Below are 24,058 nucleotides of genomic sequence, written 5' to 3'. Positions count from 1 at the left end.
CATCTGTCCCGTGTCGTACTCCGCTCTACTCATCTGTCCCGTGTCGTACTCCGCTCTACTCATCTGTCCCGTGTCGTACTCCGCTCTACTCATCTGTCCCGAGTCGTACTCCGCTCTACTCATCTGTCCCGAGTCGTACTCCGCTCTACTCATCTGTCCCGAGTCGTACTCCGCTCTACTCAGCTGTCCCGAGTCGTACTCCGCTCTACTCAGCTGTCCCGAGTCGTGCTCCGCTCTACTCATCTGTCCCGTGTCGTACTCCGCTCTACTCATCTGTCCCGAGTCGTACTCCGCTCTACTCATCTGTCCCGAGTCGTACTCCGCTCTACTCAGCTGTCCCGTGTCGTTCTCCGCTCTACTCATCTGTCCCGTGTCGTACTCCGCTCTACTCATCTGTCCCGAGTCGTACTCCGCTCTACTCATCTGTCCCGAGTCGTACTCCGCTCTACTCATCTGTCCCGTGTCGTACTCCGCTCTACTCAGCTGTCCCGAGTCGTACTCCGCTCTACTCAGCTGTCCCGAGTCGTACTCCGCTCTACTCATCTGTCCCGAGTCGTACTCCGCTCTACTCATCTGTCCCGTGTCGTACTCCGCTCTACTCATCTGTCCCGAGTCGTACTCCGCTCTACTCAGCTGTCCCGAGTCGTACTCCGCTCTACTCATCTGTCCCGTGTCGTACTCCGCTCTACTCATCTGTCCCGAGTCGTACTCCGCTCTACTCAGCTGTCCCGAGTCGTACTCCGCTCTACTCAGCTGTCCCGTGTCGTACTCCGCTCTACTCAGCTGTCCCGAGTCGTACTCCGCTCTACTCATCTGTCCCGAGTCGTACTCCGCTCTACTCAGCTGTCCCGAGTCGTACTCCGCTCTACTCATCTGTCCCGAGTCGTACTCCGCTCTACTCATCTGTCCCGAGTCGTGCTCCGCTCTACTCAGCTGTCCCGTGTCGTACTCCGCTCTACTCAGCTGTCCCGAGTCGTACTCCGCTCTACTCAGCTGTCCCGAGTCGTACTCCGCTCTACTCAGCTGTCCCGTGTCGTACTCCGCTCTACTCATCTGTCCCGAGTCGTACTCCGCTCTACTCAGCTGTCCCGAGTCGTACTCCGCTCTACTCAGCTGTCCCGAGTCGTACTCCGCTCTACTCATCTGTCCCGAGTCGTACTCCGCTCTACTCAGCTGTCCCGAGTCGTACTCCGCTCTACTCAGCTGTCCCGAGTCGTACTCCGCTCTACTCATCTGTCCCGAGTCGTACTCCGCTCTACTCAGCTGTCCCGTGTCGTGCTCCGCTCTACTCATCTGTCCCGTGTCGTACTCCGCTCTACTCATCTGTCCCGAGTCGTACTCCGCTCTACTCAGCTGTCCCGAGTCGTGCTCCGCTCTACTCAGCTGTCCCGTGTCGTACTCCGCTCTACTCAGCTGTCCCGAGTCGTGCTCCGCTCTACTAAGCTGTCCCGTGTCGTACTCCGCTCTACTCAGCTGTCCCGAGTCGTGCTCCGCTCTACTCAGCTGTCCCGTGTCGTACTCCGCTCTACTCAGCTGTCCCGAGTCGTACTCCGCTCTACTCAGCTGTCCCGAGTCGTACTCCGCTCTACTCAGCTGTCCCGTGTCGTGCTCCGCTCTACTCATCTGTCCCGAGTCGTACTCCGCTCTACTCAGCTGTCCCGAGTCGTACTCCGCTCTACTCAGCTGTCCCGAGTCGTACTCCGCTCTACTCAGCTGTCCCGTGTCGTACTCCGCTCTACTCAGCTGTCCCGTGTCGTGCTCCGCTCTACTCAGCTGTCCCGAGTCGTACTCCGCTCTACTCAGCTGTCCCGTGTCGTGCTCCGCTCTACTCATCTGTCCCGAGTCGTACTCCGCTCTACTCAGCTGTCCCGAGTCGTACTCCGCTCTACTCAGCTGTCCCAAGTCGTACTCCGCTCTACTCATCTGTCCCGTGTCGTACTCCGCTCTACTCAGCTGTCCCGAGTCGTACTCCGCTCTACTCAGCTGACCCGTGTCGTGCTCCGCTCTACTCAGCTGACCCGTGTCGTGCTCCGCTCTACTCAGCTGTCCCGAGTCGTACTCCGCTCTACTCAGCTGTCCCGTGTCGTACTCCGCTCTACTCATCTGTCCCGAGTCGTACTCCGCTCTACTCAGCTGACCCGAGTCGTACTCCGCTCTACTCAGCTGACCCGTGTCGTACTCCGCTCTACTCAGCTGTCCCGAGTCGTACTCCGCTCTACTCAGCTGACCCGTGTCGTACTCCGCTCTACTCAGCTGTCCCGTGTCGTGCTCCGCTCTACTCAGCTGTCCCGTGTCGTACTCCGCTCTACTCAGCTGACCCGTGTCGTACTCCGCTCTACTCAGCTGACCCGTGTCGTGCTCCGCTCTACTCAGCTGTCCCGAGTCGTACTCCGCTCTACTCAGCTGTCCCGTGTCGTACTCCGCTCTACTCATCTGTCCCGAGTCGTACTCCGCTCTACTCAGCTGACCCGAGTCGTACTCCGCTCTACTCAGCTGACCCGTGTCGTACTCCGCTCTACTCAGCTGTCCCGAGTCGTACTCCGCTCTACTCAGCTGACCCGTGTCGTACTCCGCTCTACTCATCTGTCCCGAGTCGTACTCCGCTCTACTCAGCTGTCCCGAGTCGTACTCCGCTCTACTCATCTGTCCCGTGTCGTGCTCCGCTCTACTCAGCTGTCCCGAGTCGTACTCCGCTCTACTCAGCTGTCCCGAGTCGTACTCCGCTCTACTCAGCTGTCCCGTGTCGTGCTCCGCTCTACTCAGCTGTCCCGTGTCGTACTCCGCTCTACTCAGCTGTCCTGTGTCGTACTCCGCTCTACTCAGCTGTCCCGTGTCGTGCTCCGCTCTACTCAGCTGTCCCGTGTCGTGCTCCGCTCTACTCAGCTGTCCCGTGTCGTGCTCCGCTCTACTCAGCTGTCCCGTGTCGTACTCCGCTCTACTCAGCTGTCCCGTGTCGTACTCCGCTCTACTCAGCTGTCCCGTGTCGTGCTCCGCTCTACTCAGCTGTCCCGAGTCGTACTCCGCTCTACTCAGCTGTCCCGTGTCGTACTCCGCTCTACTCAGCTGTCCCGTGTCGTGCTCCGCTCTACTCAGCTGTCCCAAGTCGTACTCCGCTCTACTCAGCTGTCCCGAGTCGTACTCCGCTCTACTCAGCTGACCCGTGTCGTACTCCGCTCTACTCAGCTGTCCCGTGTCGTACTCCGCTCTACTCAGCTGTCCCAAGTCGTACTCCGCTCTACTCAGCTGTCCCGAGTCGTACTCCGCTCTACTCATCTGTCCCAAGTCGTACTCCGCTCTACTCAGCTGTCCCAAGTCGTACTCCGCTCTACTCATCTGTCCCAAGTCGTACTCCGCTCTACTCAGCTGTCCCAAGTCGTACTCCGCTCTACTCAGCTGTCCCGAGTCGTACTCCGCTCTACTCAGCTGTCCCGAGTCGTACTCCGCTCTACTCAGCTGTCCCGAGTCGTACTCCGCTCTACTCAGCTGTCCCGAGTCGTACTCCGCTCTACTCATCTGTCCCGTGTCGTACTCCGCTCTACTCAGCTGACCCGTGTCGTGCTCCGCTCTACTCAGCTGACCCGTGTCGTGCTCCGCTCTACTCAGCTGACCCGTGTCGTGCTCCGCTCTACTCAGCTGACCCGTGTCGTGCTCCGCTCTACTCAGCTGACCCGTGTCGTGCTCCGCTCTACTCAGCTGTCCCGTGTCGTACTCCGCTCTACTCAGCTGACCCGTGTCGTGCTCCGCTCTACTCAGCTGACCCGTGTCGTGCTCCGCTCTACTCAACTGACCCGTGTCGTGCTCCGCTCTACTCAGCTGTCCCGTGTCGTACTCCGCTCTACTCAGCTGTCCCGTGTCGTACTCCGCTCTACTCAGCTGTCCCGAGTCGTACTCCGCTCTACTCATCTGTCCCGAGTCGTACTCCGCTCTACTCATCTGTCCCGAGTCGTACTCCGCTCTACTCAGCTGTCCCGAGTCGTACTCCGCTCTACTCATCTGTCCCGAGTCGTACTCCGCTCTACTCAGCTGTCCCGTGTCGTACTCCGCTCTACTCATCTGTCCCGAGTCGTACTCCGCTCTACTCAGCTGTCCCAAGTCGTACTCCGCTCTACTCATCTGTCCCAAGTCGTACTCCGCTCTACTCAGCTGTCCCGAGTCGTACTCCGCTCTACTCATCTGTCCCAAGTCGTACTCCGCTCTACTCAGCTGTCCCGAGTCGTGCTCCGCTCTACTCAGCTGACCCGTGTCGTGCTCCGCTCTACTCAGCTGTCCCGAGTCGTGCTCCGCTCTACTCAGCTGACCCGTGTCGTACTCCGCTCTACTCAGCTGTCCCGAGTCGTACTCCGCTCTACTCAGCTGTCCCGAGTCGTACTCCGCTCTACTCAGCTGTCCCGAGTCGTACTCCGCTCTACTCAGCTGTCCCGAGTCGTACTCCGCTCTACTCATCTGTCCCGAGTCGTACTCCGCTCTACTCAGCTGTCCCGAGTCGTACTCCGCTCTACTCAGCTGTCCCGAGTCGTACTCCGCTCTACTCATCTGTCCCGTGTCGTGCTCCGCTCTACTCATCTGTCCCGTGTCGTGCTCCGCTCTACTCAGCTGACCTGTGTCGTGCTCCGCTCTACTCATCTGTCCCGAGTCGTACTCCGCTCTACTCAGCTGACCCCAGTCGTACTCCGCTCTACTCAGCTGTCCCGAGTCGTACTCCGCTCTACTCAGCTGTCCCGAGTCGTACTCCGCTCTACTCATCTGTCCCGTGTCGTGCTCCGCTCTACTCAGCTGTCCCGTGTCGTACTCCGCTCTACTCAGCTGTCCCGTGTCGTGCTCCGCTCTACTCAGCTGTCCCGTGTCGTACTCCGCTCTACTCATCTGTCCCGAGTCGTACTCCGCTCTACTCATCTGTCCCGTGTCGTACTCCGCTCTACTCAGCTGTCCCGAGTCGTACTCCGCTCTACTCATCTGTCCCGTGTCGTGCTCCGCTCTACTCAGCTGTCCCGTGTCGTACTCCGCTCTACTCAGCTGTCCCGAGTCGTACTCCGCTCTACTCAGCTGTCCCGAGTCGTACTCCGCTCTACTCAGCTGTCCCGTGTCGTACTCCGCTCTACTCAGCTGTCCCGTGTCGTACTCCGCTCTACTCAGCTGTCCCGAGTCGTACTCCGCTCTACTCAGCTGTCCCGTGTCGTACTCCGCTCTACTCAGCTGTCCCGAGTCGTACTCCGCTCTACTCAGCTGTCCCGTGTCGTACTCCGCTCTACTCAGCTGTCCCGTGTCGTACTCCGCTCTACTCAGCTGTCCCGTGTCGTACTCCGCTCTACTCAGCTGTCCCGTGTCGTACTCCGCTCTACTCAGCTGTCCCGTGTCGTGCTCCGCTCTACTCATCTGTCCCGAGTCGTACTCCGCTCTACTCATCTGTCCCGAGTCGTACTCCGCTCTACTCAGCTGTCCCGAGTCGTACTCCGCTCTACTCAGCTGTCCCGAGTCGTACTCCGCTCTACTCAGCTGTCCCGTGTCGTACTCCGCTCTACTCAGCTGTCCCGAGTCGTACTCCGCTCTACTCAGCTGTCCCAAGTCGTACTCCGCTCTACTCAGCTGTCCCGAGTCGTACTCCGCTCTACTCAGCTGTCCCAAGTCGTACTCCGCTCTACTCAGCTGTCCCGAGTCGTACTCCGCTCTACTCAGCTGTCCCGTGTCGTACTCCGCTCTACTCAGCTGTCCCGAGTCGTACTCCGCTCTACTCAGCTGTCCCGAGTCGTACTCCGCTCTACTCAGCTGTCCCGAGTCGTACTCCGCTCTACTCAGCTGTCCCGTGTCGTACTCCGCTCTACTCAGCTGTCCCGAGTCGTACTCCGCTCTACTCATCTGTCCCGAGTCGTACTCCGCTCTACTCAGCTGTCCCGAGTCGTACTCCGCTCTACTCAGCTGTCCCGTGTCGTACTCCGCTCTACTCAGCTGTCCCGAGTCGTACTCCGCTCTACTCAGCTGTCCCGAGTCGTACTCCGCTCTACTCAGCTGTCCCGTGTCGTGCTCCGCTCTACTCAGCTGTCCCGAGTCGTACTCCGCTCTATCTTGACATTGACATTAGAAGAAGTTATAGATATATCTTCCAATAAGAATTTAAGAAGGTGCGGTGGCTGAGTGGTAAAGTCTTTGGCTTCCGAACAGGGGGTCCCGGTTTCAAATCCCGGTGAAGACTGGGATTTTTAATTTCGGCATTTTTGGGCGCCTCTGATTCCACCCCACTCTAATGGGTACATGACATTGGTTGGGGAAAAGTAAAGGCGGTTGTTCGTGGTGCTGGCCACATGACACCCTCGTTAACGTTGGGCCACAGAAACGGATGACCTTTACATCATCTGCCCCATAGATAGCAAAATATGAAAGGGGAACTGTAGTTTTTTTTTCCTTTTAAAAAGTTTCATGAAGTAGTGTTCTGTCTAATCTTTTAGATGCTCTCCCTGTAGCTGGTGTTATCTCTCTTTATATCACACATACACAGTGTACAAATACAGATGCTACTCCCTGCATTTTATTATACATTTTCTTCTTCAGTTTAATTATCCTTCGTATTTTTCTGCAGATTGGCTTTAAGTTGAAGTCTGTTTCTTACATCCATTTTGTTGTGGGAACTTCTTCCTCACGACTTTGGCTTAGAAATAATATATTTTATTACGTCTTAGCCTAAGCCTCTTGCATGACGGCAGGGGGCGGTAGCAGAGAGTGATTGAACTCGGGACACTCATAATGTCAATCTGGAGCGCATTCTTCATGGCCTTTAAGCCTTTTCAGAGTAAAACATCACTTCACTCAAACCCAAACCATCAAGTTAATAGTTTAAAAAACTTAAATAAACAAGGTTACAAAAACAGTTTGTGTGGAAACGCAAATTCAAAATCGAACCCCGAAGTGGTCCACCCAGGCAGGAAAAAAAGCAGGTTTCAATATTTTCAGAAGAATATCAGTATTAAATTCTATCAGAAGTGGTCCACCCAGGTGGGTTAAAAGGCAGGTTTCAATATTTTCAGAAAGAATATCAGAATGAAATTCTATCAAAGGCAAATGACAGAATGGAGAAAGAAGGTTGACAGATCATGTGTGGTGCCCCAATGGTTCAGTAGACCAAGGGATAGGTGAAAGTGAATGTGAAGTTAGATGTGAACCTGGCCTAACTGATGTCTTATAATGAGTATCTAATTTATCTAATTGTTTTGTAAAAGGTCAATCTCTTATTAAAAGCCTCAAGAAAATACATTTCCGTAAAAAAAAATCCTTCAGTTTTGTATTACACTGTGCTTGTATAGCGTTGCAGTACACGCGATAATATGAAAAACTACTAATTGTTGTGCTAAATTATGTCCAACTTATATGCATAGTAAATAGATTTTTCTCTTTAAAAAAAGTTAACAATTTTTTTGTAAATGTAGTATTTAGTATGACAGAACTTACATAACTTAGCAATATTTTATAAAAAATCTAAAACCGTTTGCATACGTGTTAAATATGATAAACGGTTGTAGCCCTTACTAAAAAAAAAGCCTCTATTGTTTGTTACTAATAATAGTGAATAGTTGTAAAAATAGTGTATTTTTATGAATAAACTGCTTGCATATTTGATTTAAAAAATTAGATTTTTCGCTTTCCGAAAAGAAAAAGTAGCCATTGCATCAGAACTTTGAATGATCTAAAATATCATCATTTCCGATTTTCATTTCCTCTTCTAGTTTCTGAGATATAAACGGGACGGACGGACAGACTGACAGACAGGCCACACAATACTAATAGAGTCTTTTCCCCTTTCGTGGGGCCGCTAAAAATAATAATTCTTTTTTATTTTTAAGAGGTGATATAATTACACAATTATCTCCACATCAACAGCCTTCTTTATTCGAATTACTTTGGCGGTGTGGTAGGACTTCTTCGAAGCCAGTACCTTCAGGTGAACGGAAACTCAAATCTATATATTGGATGGGGCGCAGAGGATGATGATCTATTAGTAAGGTAAATAATAGACATACTTCAAGTTCTAATGGGGTGGTGACTATTGACTTAACAGATATATTCGAGTCCTTGAATATACAGAACATACGTATTTAACAGTTCAAAGGAGGAATTAATGCAACCCTACCACGGTTCCCCGACAAACTAGCGAGGATAAAATAGCGCCGACAAAATAGCGCCGACAAAGTAGCGCCGACAAAATAGCGCCGACAAAATAGCGCCAACAAATTAGCGCAGAAAAAATATATTTCAGTCGTTTTGCAAGAAATACTTCAGATATCGTAAAAATATGAATAGAGCCAATGTTTTTTTAATTAATGTTATCATTATTTTTCAATCATTTTGCTGAAAATGTTTTAGCTATCTTAAAATAGAAATATGCAACCAATTTGCAAGAATTATAATAAGCTAAAACAATACATTTCAAAATAAACATGTAATGAGATAACTCCTAAAGATGCCAATATCATGGCTTTAGTCAAGTGGATAAAAGTAGACAGTGAACAAGCACAAACACGTCTCACGTGACATTGTTGAAGTACTATGAACACACACACACACACACTGGACATGACCTTCTGACACGCTGGACACACGCAGAGAATAAACAACTCAGTTACACTACAATGTATCATTTATTTAGATTCCAAAAGTCCACTTCAAACACATGTAAAGATACTTCTATACTTGTCAGATTTACACACCGCATAAGAAAAAACAAACTGCTGATTTTTTTTGTCGCGGAAGAGAATGTACAAGAGGAAGGGGCGGGGGTTTATTTTCTTTTCTAATGAAAAGTGTGCTTGGGAGAGATTTAGGCCTACAATCCAAATTGACACTAATGAACTTTGATAGCTATGTGATGGAGTTAGACAAAGGCGGACAGTAAATAGCAAAACTATTGATTGAATTGGTCAGTCACAGCTTGAGATGAAACAAACAATTGGCGAGACAAGAAATGTGATCGCCATCTTAACTAGACCCACCCAAGTTTACCAATGTTGCGATAAGACACGCCCTGGTTTGATCAAATAGAAATGCCGCAGATAATCAAGATTTCTGATTATACTATAACACACATGTGTAACGCACACATCATCATATACCTAACCCTTGAACGGGGTCATCACATTTCAAAAACCTATTTTTTTTTTCGCAAGTTATGCATTTTAATTATTGCTGAAAAAGGAGAATGAGATAACTTTTTCTCTGCAAATACGGCACACTTTTAGATCTATTCCTATTGAAGAAGATAGAGACAGGAACAACAAATGCTGCCCAGGACCTTCACTCACTAAAATTCGGTACTTTTAATCACATCTTATAGAAGTATGCGCTATTTTGTCGGGAAAGTTCGCGCTTCATGTCGGCGCAATTTTATCGATGCCATTTTGTCCGTGCTATTTTATCGGGTCACCCCCAACCACTGTTACCTCGTCATAAGAAAGTTCTTCAGTTAACATTGATCAAAGTTTTGTTTTGCTTTAAGGAATCTCCACTCATGTGCAATAAATGAGAAATGCCTGTTAGCTTTTTTTTTTTGGGGGGGGGGGATAAAAATAGTATTTATTAAGTAATCCTGCTACATAGATTTTCGTGATTGTTAAAATTGAAAATGTCTTTAAATCAGAAAACTTTTTAAAACTTGAGCAGCTAAAAGGGAAAATATAAAAATCCTTTAAAAACAAGGTTACAAAGACAATTTGGGTGAAACACAAACTCTAAATTGTCGACCGAAGTGGTCCACCCAGGCAGGTAAAAAGGCAGATTTCAATATTTTCAGAAAGAATATCAGAATCAAATTCTTTCAAAGGCAAATGAAAGAGAAGAATGGAGAAAGAAGGTTGACAGATCTTGTGTGGTGCCCAAATGGTTCAATGGATAGGTGAAAGTGAAGGAAGAACCTGATGTGAACCTGGCCTAATTTTTGTCATATAATGAGTATCTAATTGATCTAATTGTTTTGTAAAGGGACACAATCTCTTATTCAAAGCCTCAGTGAAAAAACAATTCCTTAACCCCCCCCCCCTCCCCCCTTTTTCCTGTAGTTCAGTGTTCCATAGGAATGGTGCCACACTGCACAAGTTACCGCGATTATATGAAAAACTACTTATTACAACAAAAAGAAACAAATACCAATATGGAATGTTTGAATGCTCAGTGCAAAGGGAGTGAATCCAAACAGTGTAATACATTACTGGGACATTCAGAGCTACGATAGGCTAATCCTTATGTAAGGGGAATAACCGCAAAAGATCACACGATATATCAACATTACAGGAATAACCCTCCTCTTTTTTTTTTTATAAAACACAATCTATTAATTACCACTAATTGATTAACTAATTAGTTAGTTGTTTTTTTATTGATTCATACATTGTCATCGACTATGGATGACTGTGCAAATGACTACATTAACATAAATAATTGTGTAAAGATTCAACTGGATCTGTGAATTGGTGGGGGGGGGGGTGGAAGGACGAGTAAAACAAAACAACTTAATAATTAACACTGGAGTAGATTTAACAATGCTAGTAACTAAATATTTCCATTCAACTGCAAAAGCCAATTTCACCTAATTTATCAATCGGAATTACGTCCCCCTTTCAGCGAAATAAACAATGAAGTTGGAAATATGCTTTTTGATTTATTGCTGACTATATCTGTCTGTCTGTCCGTCTGTCTAGTCAAAAACGTGGGTAAAAAAAAACAACAACTTTTAAGACATTATCGCCATTTAATTTTCCAACAATTTCATTCTTTTTATTTTATTTTTCACATTAGAGTTAGAGCTAAAAATCTGACAATGGTTAGATATGACGTCATGACAGCCCGATATGATATGATTAAACACGAGCGAGACAAAGGCAATGCAGAAAACCCGCTCAGGTGAGGACTAGTTTTTACAAAACTTAAATCAACTCACCCTGTTTTTCTGTCTGTTTCGAATAGATTAGATTGTAACAATGGCAGTAACCCAGTTTGGAAGGGTCTATTCATCCTTACTAAGATTCTATCCATCTCTAAGGTTCGCTTTGTTAAAAAGTGCAGCTAGAAGACAGGATGTTGAAGGTCTAAACACAGTGACCAAACACTATCAGGTGCTGGACATGAAGCCAGAGACACTGTACACCTGGATCACTGTCTCACTCGACAACAGAGGGCTGCTAGAGGTGAGATCTATCTTGGTAGGTGGGTGAGGGGATATATTCCAGGCCTCAACGTGTCATCCTCCAGTGGAAACGTCCATCAAGGGCCGACGGATAGGTAAACAGGGTTAGAACACTGCCTCTAGAGAACTACCATAACTTCACTTAATCCTGTGTACCCCCAGGGCCGCAACCACACCTCTCCACGAACTCGGTTCTGAGCAGCTTTCTTCATCTGCTCCCATGTCATTCCAGTACCCTCAGCTTCACTGATGACTGACCTCTTCCAGGTTTGCTTGGGTCTGCCCACTTTCCTCTTTCCTTGTGGGTTCCAGTCAAGTGCCTGCTTTGCAACATTGGTAGCTGGTTATCGCAGGGTGTGTCCTATCCAGCTCCATTTTCGTTTTGTGATGTCTTGGGCTATGGGCTTTTGTCTAGTTCTCTCCCACAAATCAATAGTAGTTATCTTTTCTGGCCAACTCATTCCTAATATTCGGCGTAGGCATCTGTTAACAAAAGTCTGGAGCTTTTCCATACAACCATAGCACGTGAGAAAGGCTAGCTATTTTATTCCATCAGCCACGCCATTCCTCAGCGAGGGATATACAGCTGTTGATGGCCCTCCCACAGCTAATACGGTTTTACAAAAAAATGTTTACTTTACTTTATCAAAGAAAAAAAGTCTATTTAATATGCATACAAGTTGAACAAAGAGGAACATAATTTAAAAGAATAATTAATAAGTAATTATTTAAAATATCGCGTGAACAGCAGGAGGCGACAGCATACTTAAGACACTTAACTAAAGGGAATTTTTTTAACGATTTTTTCCCCCTTGATGCTTTGAATGCTTTGAATAAGAGATTGTGTCCCTTTACAAAACAATTAGATCAATTAGATAATCATGATATGACACTTAGTTAGGCCAGGTTCACATCGAACCTCTCCTTCACTTTCACCTATCCCTTGGTCTGCTGGACTGTTGGGGCACCACACAAGATCTGTCAATCTTCTTTCTCCATTCTTCTCTGTCATTTGTCTTTCATTCTGATATTCTTTCTGAAAATATTGAAACCTGCCTTTTTTACCTTGCCTGAATGGACCACTTCGGGAGCCGATTTTAATTTTGTGTTTCTACATAAACTGTCTTTGTAACCTTGTTTTATTTTGATTGTTGTTGCAGACTGCTCCTTCATACACAATGAATGACATGAAAGGTACCAAGTTGGTGATGAAAGTAAGATAAACAACAACAGCAACAACAAAAACACAAACCATAAAAAAACAAATTTTGATATCATTAATTAGAAGTAAACGTCATTTGGACGTCAGTCAAAGTGCAAGAGAACGTTGTATGAAAAAAAATGTGTGTGTGTGTGTGTGTGTTAGGGTTGGTTATGAGAACATTGTTCCTATATTCTTAGACATCAGCACGTAATACGGCTGGTATAAAAGTGGAGATATTTCATTCAGAGGGTGGCAGAATAACATTGTGATTCAAATGCGAGGAACTTCTTTCCTTGGACTAAGTTCATTAGTATGTACCATTTGCTTCCTATTTGGTCAGAGTTTACAGACAGTGGAATTTATACTTAAATTACGTCATTATTTTTGTGAATATTTTTTGTGACAATTACTTGATAGGATGTGACTTGATTAAAAGATGGTTGTCAATGTCCACTTCTTTCAACATGAAGTCTTTGTTAATTAATTCTTAGGTTTAAATTGTCTACAATAATTATTTCTCTGTAGTAACATAAGGGCAGTTACGAATGCAGAGGAAGCAGAAGTAAAAGAAGCAATGTGTTTAAATTGGCTAAATCAAAGTTATAGAACCACATCTGGTAGCCAGAGTGGATATACAAGTGATGCTAGAAAACAAAATTACTTAAGTAATTTGAATGTGCTGTAGTTCGTCTCCCTTGAAGTACAAGAAAGCTATAAATGTATCCGCTATAATCATTACAATCGTAGCGAACGTCGTATTGAATGTCTATTTCGATTGTTCCATTCGAAAATAAAGGTTTATCTAAATTACCTATAAGTTTACAAAATGCATACACTGACTACATACCTATGTAGTATTGTAAGTATATACTTTAATTTTGAGTCAAAACAATTACATGGTTTATTCAAAATATTTGATGCAACTTCATTCAATATAAGATATTATATGTCATTTAATAATTATCTAATTGATCTATTTGTTTTGTAAAGGGTCAATCTCTTATTCAAAGTCTCAAGAACAAAAAAGCATTTCCTTTAAAAAATATTTGTCCCCTTCCTTTAGTTCCGTGCGTCATGTATATATGCCTTTGCGGTAGTTCACGAGACAATATGATAAACTAATTTTTAATTGTTGTTTTAAATTATTTTCCACTTATATGCATATTAAATAGATTTTTAATCTTTTTAATTTTTTAAAAATGTAGTTCTTGGTATGGCAAAATTTACTTAACTTAGCAAAAAAATTGCAAAAAAAAAATATTTTTTATGAAAAAAAAAATTTAAAACCGTTAGCATGAATGTGTTAAAAAATATGGAGAATATTCATCTCCCTTATGTGCCTCCAGTGTTTGTTACTATTAATAGTTAATAGTTGTAAAATTGACGTATTTTTATTTTTAAAAAACTGCTTGCATAATTGATATTACAAATTTAGTTTACTGCTTTAAGAAAGGAATATAGTAGCCGTTGCATCAGAACTCTGAATGGTCTAATATATCATGATGTTGGATTTTCAATATCTTTTCTAGTTTACGAGATCTAAACGGGACGGACGAACAGACGGACCATACAAAACTAATAGCGTCTATTCCCCTTTCGTAGGCCACTAATAAAATTATAAAAGCAGAAAGATTCAATTTACAAAATTGCATGAGTTCTAAGGTAGGTGGACAGCCAATTTCATTGGACTGAGTTTATTGATTTCATGAGTAAACTCAGTGTTTCCGAAACTGTGTTCCGCGGAGCCCTTGTTTTCCGTGGGGCCTGAAAAGATGTTCCTCGAACTACTGAAATAATTAACTAGTAGCCACCATATCAATTAATCACTGTTGTTCCTACGGGATTTAATATTATCAAATTCCAGCCAAAACCTTCCGCAGAACGGCAGCAGTCAGGGCTTGAAGACGGGACCAGAGAAATGACAGCCCAGAGCGCATATCACTTAACCATCCATAAGAACTGAAAAAAAAACCTCTAATGAAATCCTAGTTGGTCTACATGATTAAGTCTACAAGCTGGGATGACATTAAAAGTCCAGCTGGTAAGTGAAAGGTATCTCCAGGTGAGACAACTTGTCCAGGTAGATCTGAGTAAAGTCTTCATTTTGCTGTACTGTGAACACAGACTTCCAGTCTCCTACTTGACCTGGGGAGGAAAACAAGAGCACTGTCACGTAATGTAAGAGTCTAGATTGTCAGAAAAGTGTAAATATGATTTTATACAATGGTTATCACGTGGTTTCGAGTTTTTACACATAGGCGTAAATAATTCAGGTGAAATTATTCCATTCTGGTACAGTATCAGAAAGCCCATTAGTAAAAGCTCATGCTGAGATTACTTCCCTTGGAGCACGTGAAAGAAAGCGGGCAGTGAGTTTTAAGGGGTCGCCTTGTCGCCCGTAAAAGGACAGACCCATTGTCGCACATGGACCAGTTATCTCTTTCTCAAATCCTTGTCCCGATCACCCTTCACGCAAATGTGGTTTATTGTCTCATCATCCTCGATGGAGTGGCGACACTGCCCGAAGTAAACACCAATTGGGCAGTGACCGACTCGGACCTGGGCTAGGGCGGAATGCTCCGCGCGATTAAGTTTCCCCCAAGCATCCTTTCCGTCTGGGCTACTCATCTACCAATGTAGCCCACGGCCTTTAGCCTATGCGTCCCAGCTATCCCACTAATGTGCCAACAACATTCTGCAGAATATTCGGAAACTTAATTGAGTTTAGAAAATTTATAAATAGATGAAACGATGTTGTATCAGGGGCTCTGATTAACTGAAAGATTAAAGTCAAATATTTTCATGTGATTAAAGAGACCAAATCCTTGATACACAGCTTCAGTCACAAGTTGGCATCTGTCATCGCCAGGCGATGTTGTACTTTTACCTTTCTGTCTTCCTCTGGTGTGCAAGCCCTCAGCAATTCAGGACCGTTCATATTTTGCTTGCTCTCCAAGTGTCTCCATCCCCTGTTAAGTCTACTGCAAGGAATGTATTATTGAAGTTTGTGTTCTATCTTGTGCTAATACACAAAGTACAGAGTGTAATCTTTCGTTTTATGATTTCAAGTTTTCAACTTCGAAAATTAAATTACTGTATTTCGCTAAGAAGTTCTTCACTGATACAAGTATTTTTTTTTTGCGTTGGAAACTGGATTCATTTCTCTACTTAAAATGCGAGCAAAATTATAGCTAGCTAGCCAACGATTCATTTTCTTGTCTCTTTTTGGTAAATATTCCCATCGATCCTCCAATTTCTAGGCGTAGTTTAGAAATCTTTTTATTCGCGCACAAACTAAGAATGATGTAATATTTTATATTTGTTGTATAATGCCGTTTATCTACACTTTCTATACAAATCAAATATGTTTATGGGCGTAGCCAAGATTTTATTTTTGGGGGGGGGGGGGTGATTTTTTCTCCCCCCCCCCCCCATCAGCCCCTCCCCCGCCGCGGAAAAAAATATGTGTGTTTGTGTGCGTATGTATGTGTGTTTATTACATTCTGATCCATCATTCTTTTGGAAGACGTTTATTGTACTCTAGAATAAGTTCTAAGTTCTTCCTGGAGTTAGTGGAAATATTGTAGACCTTGCCAGCACTATTTCCGGTATTGAAAGCCAAAAAAATGCATATTCTGAGGTATCTACAGTGCATTATCCTCCTATTAAAAAGTTTTATTTCAAAAACCTAATCTGCTATTCTTACTGGGCCGTATTTGGGGCATCCCTGAAGTAGAGTATTCAAATGAGGTAGATGATCATGGTAATGAAATGAGGTAGTGGTTAGAAATAAGGAAATACCGAAATGTTTATGTCAAAATACACACTAGCGGTTGCTAACAGAAATCCCAGGTTAAGGGCTATACTATTTAGACCGTAGTTAAAATGCCTACGATGGAGCGAGTTTATCACCTCGGTAAATGACGACTCACCTTTCCTCATGAGTGGCGACACCTGGCTGTTGATGGAGTACACATCTTGATGGTTGGTCATCGGGTTTTCACGCATCTTTTCAAAACTGCAGTGGGCGGCGATGCGTGATATGGTGACGTCATCCAAATGCTGTTTTCCGAGGAAGTCTGCGAGCTCTTTAATGATCCCGAAAGGATTCTGGTTGAAACGACGACAAAAAACAACACTAATCAACATTTATCAACAGTAATAAACATAATTTTTAGTGCGGGAAAGAGGGATGTTGAAAGATTGATAACCAGAGAGAGAGAGAGAGAGGGGGGGGGGAGGTAGAGAGAGAGAGGGAGAGAGAGAGAGAGAGGGAGTGAGTGAGGGAGGGAGAGAGAAAGTGAGGGGGAGAGAGAGAGAGGGGGAGAGAGAGAGGGAGAGAGAGAGGGAGAGAGTGAGGTGGAGAGAGAGAGGGAGAGAGAGAGGGAGAGAGAGAGAGGGAGAGAGAGAGTTAGGGGGAGAAAGAGAGTGAGGGACAGCGAGAGTGAGGGAGAGAGAGAGGGGAAGAGAGAGAGAGAATGAGAGAGAGGGGAAGAGAGAGAGAGAATGAGAGAGAGGGAGAGAGAGGGGGAGAGAGAGGGAGAGAGAGAAAGAGGGAGAGAGGGAGGGAGAGAGAGGGGGAGAGAGGGAGAGAGTTAGGGGGAGAGCGAGAGAGTTAGGGGGAGAGAGAGAGAGAGGGACAGAGAGAGAGAGTGAGGGAGAGAGAGAGGGGAAGAGAGAGAGATGGAGAGAGAGGGAGAGAGAGAGGGAGAGAGAGAGAGGAGAGAGAGGGAGAGAGGGGAGAGAGAGAGGGAGAGAGAGGAGAGAGAGGGAGAGAGGGGAGAGAGAGAGGGGAGAGAGAGAGGGGGGAGAGAGAGGGAGAGAGAGAGAGAGAGGGAGAGAGACAGAGAGGGAGAGAGAGAGGGAGAGAGAGAGGGAGAGAGAGAATAAAAAAGATACATACTGACAGGATCTAAGTACCGGGCGTACCCAGTGGTAAAAACGAATCATTCTAAAAACTCTTTTTTTCCCCTTACTCTTTTAAGATCTTCGTAAAAAACGAGTTTGACATTCGTCAATTCCCGGAGTGGCCACCAGCTTTTTGTGAAATCAAACCAGGAGCCATGATCAACTGCAAATAGAGTCCAATTCTTAGGCATAGTTACAGTTCTTTGTTTTATAAAGGTCATTTTGTTATACATTCTATATGGTGGGATGACAAAATAGCGCGGGAAAAGAATAGCGCACAGAAATCCTCTTCACGAAATAAAATATCTACGACTCCTCAGAAGCAACTCAAACTCCATTTTTAGTACTATGGGCATTCCATTGTCTATTATATGAACAAGTTATCCCATTTTGTCGAAGCTACTTAATTGTAATTAACATATTTATGTTAAAAATAATGACCATATCTTCTCGAACTGAATCTACTACAAACATTATTTTTACTTTAAGTTCTTTTTAGGGAAAACAAAGTGCATGCTGAACAATAGCGTAATCGATTATCTAATTTCATGTATTACCGTGACCTTCACAAAACATGGCTAGAAATTCTGGCCAATCGCCTTGAAAGTTGCCAAAAGATGAGCTGCACTTGTAGAAGTTGAAATATGACACACAGACGTCTTTGGGGTTCCTAAATAGTATGATGACCTAAATAGAAAAAAAAATTTGTTAGGTGTCATCTATGATTTTTTTAGTTAAAGCAGTAGCCCTTTGATTTGTTTTTTAGGAAATGTATTGTTTATTCTGGTATATTTTATGTTGACTATGAACGCCCACTTAATAACGCCCACTTAACCACTTAATAACGCCCACTTAATAACGCCCACTTAATAACGCCCACACGTCTCACCGTGACCAATCGTTATAGAAGGCCTGAACACTGACATGTGATGTCACAACCTGTGGGCAGCTTAGACCAATTGTACGTTGCCACGTCACAGGTCGAGAGGTAGGACGTTCCATAGATCTCTTGATAGATGAATGAATGGTATTTCACGTATGTTGTTGATCTCCTTCAGTCGTAGAACGGCCATGGTTCATCTCAAACACTTTTTCATGTGTCTGTCGGGCCCCACTTTGGAGAGACATTCCCGTCCACATATAACGCAGGCTAAGGTGGCTTTAACTTTAGTGGTAGGGGAGCCAGACATCTTTCGAATGGCACTCTTTTCTTACAGAGTTAAGGCCCATACTTTTTCATTGTCCATAGCTTTCTTGGTCACCGTCTCTCTCCAGTATTACTGTATTACCTCACTGTTATGAGGTCCCGTATTATTACATAAACATCCGCTTATGTATATATTGCTGTAACCCTGTTCCTCCCTGACTAATCCTTTTCTCCATGTGCGAAGTAGGGTGATTTTTGTTTATGCTGTTGAGCTAGTTTTGTAAACGTGTTACGAAACTTTACTTCTAAATTTGGATTTCTCGACTGAGGATTGAGGTTTGTTTTCTTTAATTTTTGTAAGTGACTCGTGTTATGTAAATTTGATTTGGAGATTGTGACATTATCTAAAGCTTTTTACCGGGGATATTGATTGATCGTAGTTGGATTGTGCTTTTGCAATCAGAGAGATACCAGCGACCTAGAATCGGCGAGTTATTTTCTTTAATTCAATCCCACGTCATAACAAGAAAAATGTAACAAGGTTACAAAGACAGTTTGTGTGGAAACACAAACTCAAAATCGGCCCCCCGAAGTGGTCCACCCAGGCAGGTAAATGGGCAAGTTTCAATATTTTAAGAAAGAACATCAGAATGAAATTCTATCAAAGACAAATGACAGAGAAAAATGAAGAAAGAAGGTTGACAGATCTTGTGTGGTGCCCCAACGGTCCAGCAGACCAAACGATAGGTGAAAAAATTCCTTTAGTTAAGTCTTTTATCTCTAAATGTCACTACTGTAGTTCACGCGATAATATGAAAAACTAGTTATTAATTGTTGTTATAAATTATGTCCTACTTATATGCATATAGATTTTTTCTCTTTAAAAAAAGTAAACTTTTTTTTTTGTGTAAATGTAGTACTTAGTATGACAGAACTTACTCAACTTAGCAATACAAATGTAAAAAAAAAATTTAACAAAAAATCTAAAACCATTTGCATAAATGTGTAAAAAAAATGGTAATATTTTATCTCCCCTACTAAACAGTCTCAGGTGTTTGTTACTATTAATAGTGCATAAGTGATTTAAAAAAATGAGATTTTCCGCTTTCAGAAAAGCAAATACAAGCCATTACATCAGAACTTTGAATGGTCTAAAATATTATGATGTCGGATTTTCACTATATTTTCTAGTTTACGAGATCTAAAAGGGACGGACGGACGGACATTTCACATAAAATTAATAGCGTCTTTCCAGCTTTCTCTAATGTCTAAGGTCAATTCATATGCTTATAAAATAGTCTGGAAATAGTTTATAAATACCCATTTACTTATGGCCTAGTTACGAGGGAACCGCTCAAGACAAAGCGAACCTTTGGTTTTTTGACAAGAATCTCTCTTGGTGCCAACTTGAGGGGAAGATGTGTTTTGATGACCCTTGGGGAGGGCATGGTGCTGGCCAGGTCCAAGCCTATTTCATTGAGAGTCAGGTCCTTAAACTCTAGAAACGGCGAGCGAATGTAGACTGGCGTGGCCAAGGCTCCTTCGAAATCGCCCTCATGCATAAGTAGCCATACGATTTCTTGAAGCCATGTCGTACCTTTAAAAAAAAAAATATCTTAATATATTTCAAGCTAATTATATGATGGGCAAGCCACATCAAAGAATAAAACATGAAGATCGTAGCCAATAAGATGTTTCGAGAGCGAGATGGTGCATTAGGATGATTTTCTACCCCTCCTTTAGCCCCCCCCCCCCCCTCCTTTCCATACACAAAAATTCGGATGGCATTGGGTAGCAAGTTGTCTCAAAATAAAATTTAAAAAATAGACTTCCGGCGGACAACGGCTTTGACTGAATTTGACAAAATATATAGTTCGCGTAATCATGTGAAATACAGCACTCATCCTTAAAGAACATGAGACAAGTAAAGACCACACATAAACTTTTGGCGGCTACTTCCTTTTTAAAACGGGGGCTTGTCAATGGACTGGTACTACTTGCATACTCTCCAACGTGTAAAACATCATCAGAAATGAACTCCTTGTTACTAAAACGATGTTTATTTACATACATCTACAAGAAAAAAAAAACGTATCGAGATTGCAAGATAAATCCAAAGATACAGAACATAATCTATTACATGAACTTGAATAGAATCCTTTTAGTACTATCTTCTATAATAACATTTATCAGTTGAAAAAACACATTAAGATAAAATGAAGAAAACAATAACTAACAGAATGCAGAGGAAATTGAACTACAATACACGATTCTTAACAGAAATACTAAAACAATACTTTTTAAGACTTCATCTTTTAAAAGAGGAGGCTATAAGGAATAGAACATATTGTTACAGCCCTGCCATGCACACCGCTATCCAAGCTAAGACAGACGGTGTGCACTGATAGAGACTATACTAGAAAGGATGTTTATATTTTGGAGAAGATAACGCAGTTCCGCTTGAGTCTAGAGCTTATTAACAGGCTTTACTCAAGAAAGACGTTGTTCTGTGTATTTGCGATGTCCCCATGTAAATAAACATGTGTATAGCGTCGAGTCGTCTTCCTTAAGTTCTTACATTATAATAACAAAAGCACGGAATTTTGTAAATAGCTTGCCGAGATAAATAAAGTTTCGTTATTTTCTTTTTGATTAGAAGTTTCGCATCTTTTAGTTTGCACACCGTATTAAAAAGTTTTCTTTGAGGTTCTCAGAAGACTTTATTTTAATGCCACTTACAATTGTTCCTTAAGTGGGAGGGTCAGAAAGGCAAATGTAACCAACCTTTCAAGAAAATTGATTGCTTATTTTGATAAAGATAACGGAGTCGTTCGAAGCGCTTGGTCTTTTGAAGACTAAAAAAAATATTTTTGTTTCAAAAAAAAAAAAAAAAATTGGGCATAGCAATGGCAAATTGTAAAACGCTTGAATTTTGAGGGTCAAATCTGGTGAAGAGTGGTATTGTTTTAGGCTTTCTGAAAATAAATTTTACATTTTTAACAAGGAGTGAGCAAGTAGAGAGAATAAAATTTTTTAAAAGTTTGATACATTCTGTATATGGCAAGATGAAACAATGCATGATTTTCTACATGTATTTGAAAAAAATATAGAAAAATATTAACAGAATGAGGTGTAAACTATTAAACTACATTTAATCTTCGGAGTCGAAGACATCGCCATTATTATTCATTACTAAAATATACCATTGACTATAACTATAACGCTAATTACACAGCGACATTAGTCACTATTTACTGCCAACATTAATATTGTAATAACTTAAGTGAGGCAACTGAACGAGACATAGACTTTATTTACACGACATCACAGGTACACAAAACAACATCTATCTTAGGCACAGTCTCTCCATATTGGCTCTCTACTTGGGCGGAAATCGTTCTCTCTCTCTTCCTAATGTTGACATCCTTTTTAGTCTAGTCTATCACAGTGCGCATCTTCTAGCACTGGCCTGGATGGCGGTGCGCATTGCAGAGTTATAACAATATAAATAAATAGTACTAAACAAACAACAAAATAACACAAAGTCTTGTAATTGAAAACCCACTACCTGCTTTTGGGTACGTCACAAGGAAGACGTCATCAGCTCTAACGTGAAATGTCTTCACCAAATCCAGCGTTTCCGGGGGCGAGTACCCAAAGAACAAAACTCCGTCATAGACGTGCTGGCCAGGAAGAATGTGTTGAAAGTTGTTCTGATGTTCAGCGCTCATTTCCTTTGAAAGTAGAACTCTCTAGTTTCTAGAAAGAGATACAAGGCATGCTCACTTAGTGTTCTTTGATTATTACGCAAGAATTTTTAACGAACTATCAAATTATGCGGAGTTTATAAAATCAACAAAAAATGTGTATGACATGCTTATTGAATAAAATGGGGATTTTATAAAAATTCTGAAATCATTAGCCAGGACATCACTGGACTGCAGTAGAGATAGCGTACACTGGCATTTGATCTCAGATTACGATCCTGGAGGTCTTCTACCCGCACTGATCAGCTACCACTCGCCTCAACCTGGGCAGCCCCAAGTTAGTTAGGTGCCGATCCGCCACAGCCTGCCTGCTCTAATGAGCGCTTAGAGAGCTTGGTTTTAAAATAACAAATACGCTGAAAACTGACACCAAGCAACAAAAGAAGAAAAAGAAAAATGAAATAGAAAATTCCTGTCATGCAATGATTCTGGTTTTATAAACCCGATGGATCATTGGCACACACACATACACACACACACACACAACCAAGTTGGAAAAATTATAACTTGGTAAAAGCAGACGGGAAAATATAAGAATAAAATCTCTAGATATGTGCCCAAATATGCCTTGACACATCTAGATGGTAGTTTAAGTGTAAATGATACATCACAACTTTATACCATTTGAAGTATAACAAAAGAAACCTGGTCATGCGATGTTAAGTCTGTTTATAATTTTAATTAAGCATTATTGTAACATGTGAAATAACAATTGAATAAATGTAATTAACATTGGGATTTTACATTTGAGTAAAAATCAATAAAAGTAGGTCATCAGCTCACACTGTATCGGGAGGTTTTCATGCTGATCTTAGGTGATAACTTAACGCTACTCTGCTTATTCCAGAAGAGTTAGAAGAGTCTTATCAAAGACGACGTGTTGCACTCTTTGCTTTATGTGAAAAATAACGCCAAATTTCTTTAAACGATCAAAACATTGGTGAATTTGACGGGGGCCGCCTCTGAGTTTGTGTAATAACACAAACTCACAATCACACAAACTCTCTTTGTTATCTTGTTAAATTTTGCATCTATGACTCTATGAGATTGACAGAAAGCACTGGCCCAGAGATAGCGGTACATGTGCTGGCATAAGGAGAACTTCAAGGTGCTCTCCCACGACCCAGCACATATTGAGACTATTCACAAAACACATGCATATATTGACCTCTAAAACTGTTCGATGTCTAACACTGTCTCTGGAAGACAGATAACGAGAGTGTCATGTGGCCAGTACAACCTTCCCCAATTGGTGTCAGCTACGCAACCATTCACTTAGTGTGGACTTAGGGGCGTCCTAAATTCCGAAATTCAAAATCTCACTGTCCTCCGAGATTCGAACCCGAGACACTTATGCTCGGAAGCCAAGCGATTTACCAATCAGCCACCAAGACAGCTTTATGAAGTGTATTGCTAAATAGAAACATGATTTTTTTATAGGTCAATATAGGCATTGACAGATCTTAAGGAAAGACACTGACTGATCGACAGATTGACTGACTGACTGATTGATTACTTGTCTTAATGATTGCTGATATAACATATGGTGTAATATACGATGGCCGTATTTAATTTTATAATAGCATCTTTACAGGTCATTTGAACAGTGCAATATTGGTAAAGTTATTAGTCGTATATTAGTGTATATACAATTAAGTAACACACTATTTGTACCAGACTAATTACTCCATAAATTATAGTAATAAACTATGATACACTATATTAAATACTTACATGTTATTTTAGGTTGAAAGGTCCACAGTTCAATTGAATAAATAAATCTTTTTCTAAACAACTATTTTATAGCCCTGACCCGTCACTAGATGAGGTTAAAAATAGAATTACTTTTTTTTGCTTTCAAGGGCGTTCAC

General features: G+C 43.0%; 2 protein-coding genes across 6 annotated transcripts in view; one reads left to right on the top strand and one right to left on the bottom strand.

Annotated features, from left to right (window-relative positions):
• The window catches only part of LOC106056375 (beta-1,4-galactosyltransferase 2-like), a 27,338-nt gene extending 14,510 nt beyond the window's left edge, over nt 1-12,828 (top strand). For all 5 annotated transcript variants that reach the window (XM_056012452.1, XM_056012449.1, XM_056012448.1 and 2 more), the window contains 4 exons: nt 7,867-7,989; nt 10,774-10,878; nt 11,018-11,177; nt 12,322-12,828. In XM_056012452.1, the coding sequence (XP_055868427.1) occupies nt 7,867-7,989; nt 10,774-10,878; nt 11,018-11,177; nt 12,322-12,384 (451 nt within the window). In that variant the 3' untranslated portion in view covers nt 12,385-12,828. The remainder of the gene's footprint in view (nt 1-7,866; nt 7,990-10,773; nt 10,879-11,017; nt 11,178-12,321) is intronic.
• LOC106056373 (sulfotransferase 1A1-like) lies at nt 12,565-24,058 on the bottom strand. Its single transcript, XM_013213078.2, has 7 exons — nt 23,922-24,058; nt 21,989-22,179; nt 19,791-20,017; nt 17,831-17,960; nt 17,342-17,436; nt 16,298-16,475; nt 12,565-14,510 (listed from the first exon to the last, which is right to left on the bottom strand). The coding sequence occupies exons 2-7, from the start codon at nt 22,149-22,151 to the stop codon at nt 14,392-14,394; spliced, it is 912 nt and encodes a 303-aa protein (XP_013068532.2). The 5' UTR covers nt 22,152-22,179; nt 23,922-24,058; the 3' UTR covers nt 12,565-14,391.

Source organism: Biomphalaria glabrata, chromosome 15, assembly GCF_947242115.1.
Source record: "Biomphalaria glabrata chromosome 15, xgBioGlab47.1, whole genome shotgun sequence".
In the NCBI taxonomy this organism is placed as follows: domain Eukaryota; kingdom Metazoa; phylum Mollusca; class Gastropoda; family Planorbidae; genus Biomphalaria; species Biomphalaria glabrata.
Note: the sequence above shows the minus strand (reverse complement) of the source record. Positions and strands in the feature narration are given on the sequence as shown.

Coding starts and splice junctions, on each gene's coding strand:
- LOC106056373 (XM_013213078.2), bottom strand. CDS start 22,151: ATGAGCGCTGAACATCAGAACAACTTTCAACACATTCTTCCTGGCCAG. Junction 17,961..19,790: donor TTCTTGTCAAAAAACCAAAG/GTTCGCTTTGTC, acceptor TTTTCTATTTAG/GTCATCATACTATTTAGGAA. Junction 17,437..17,830: donor CATGTTTTGTGAAGGTCACG/GTAATACATGAA, acceptor CTCTATTTGCAG/TTGATCATGGCTCCTGGTTT.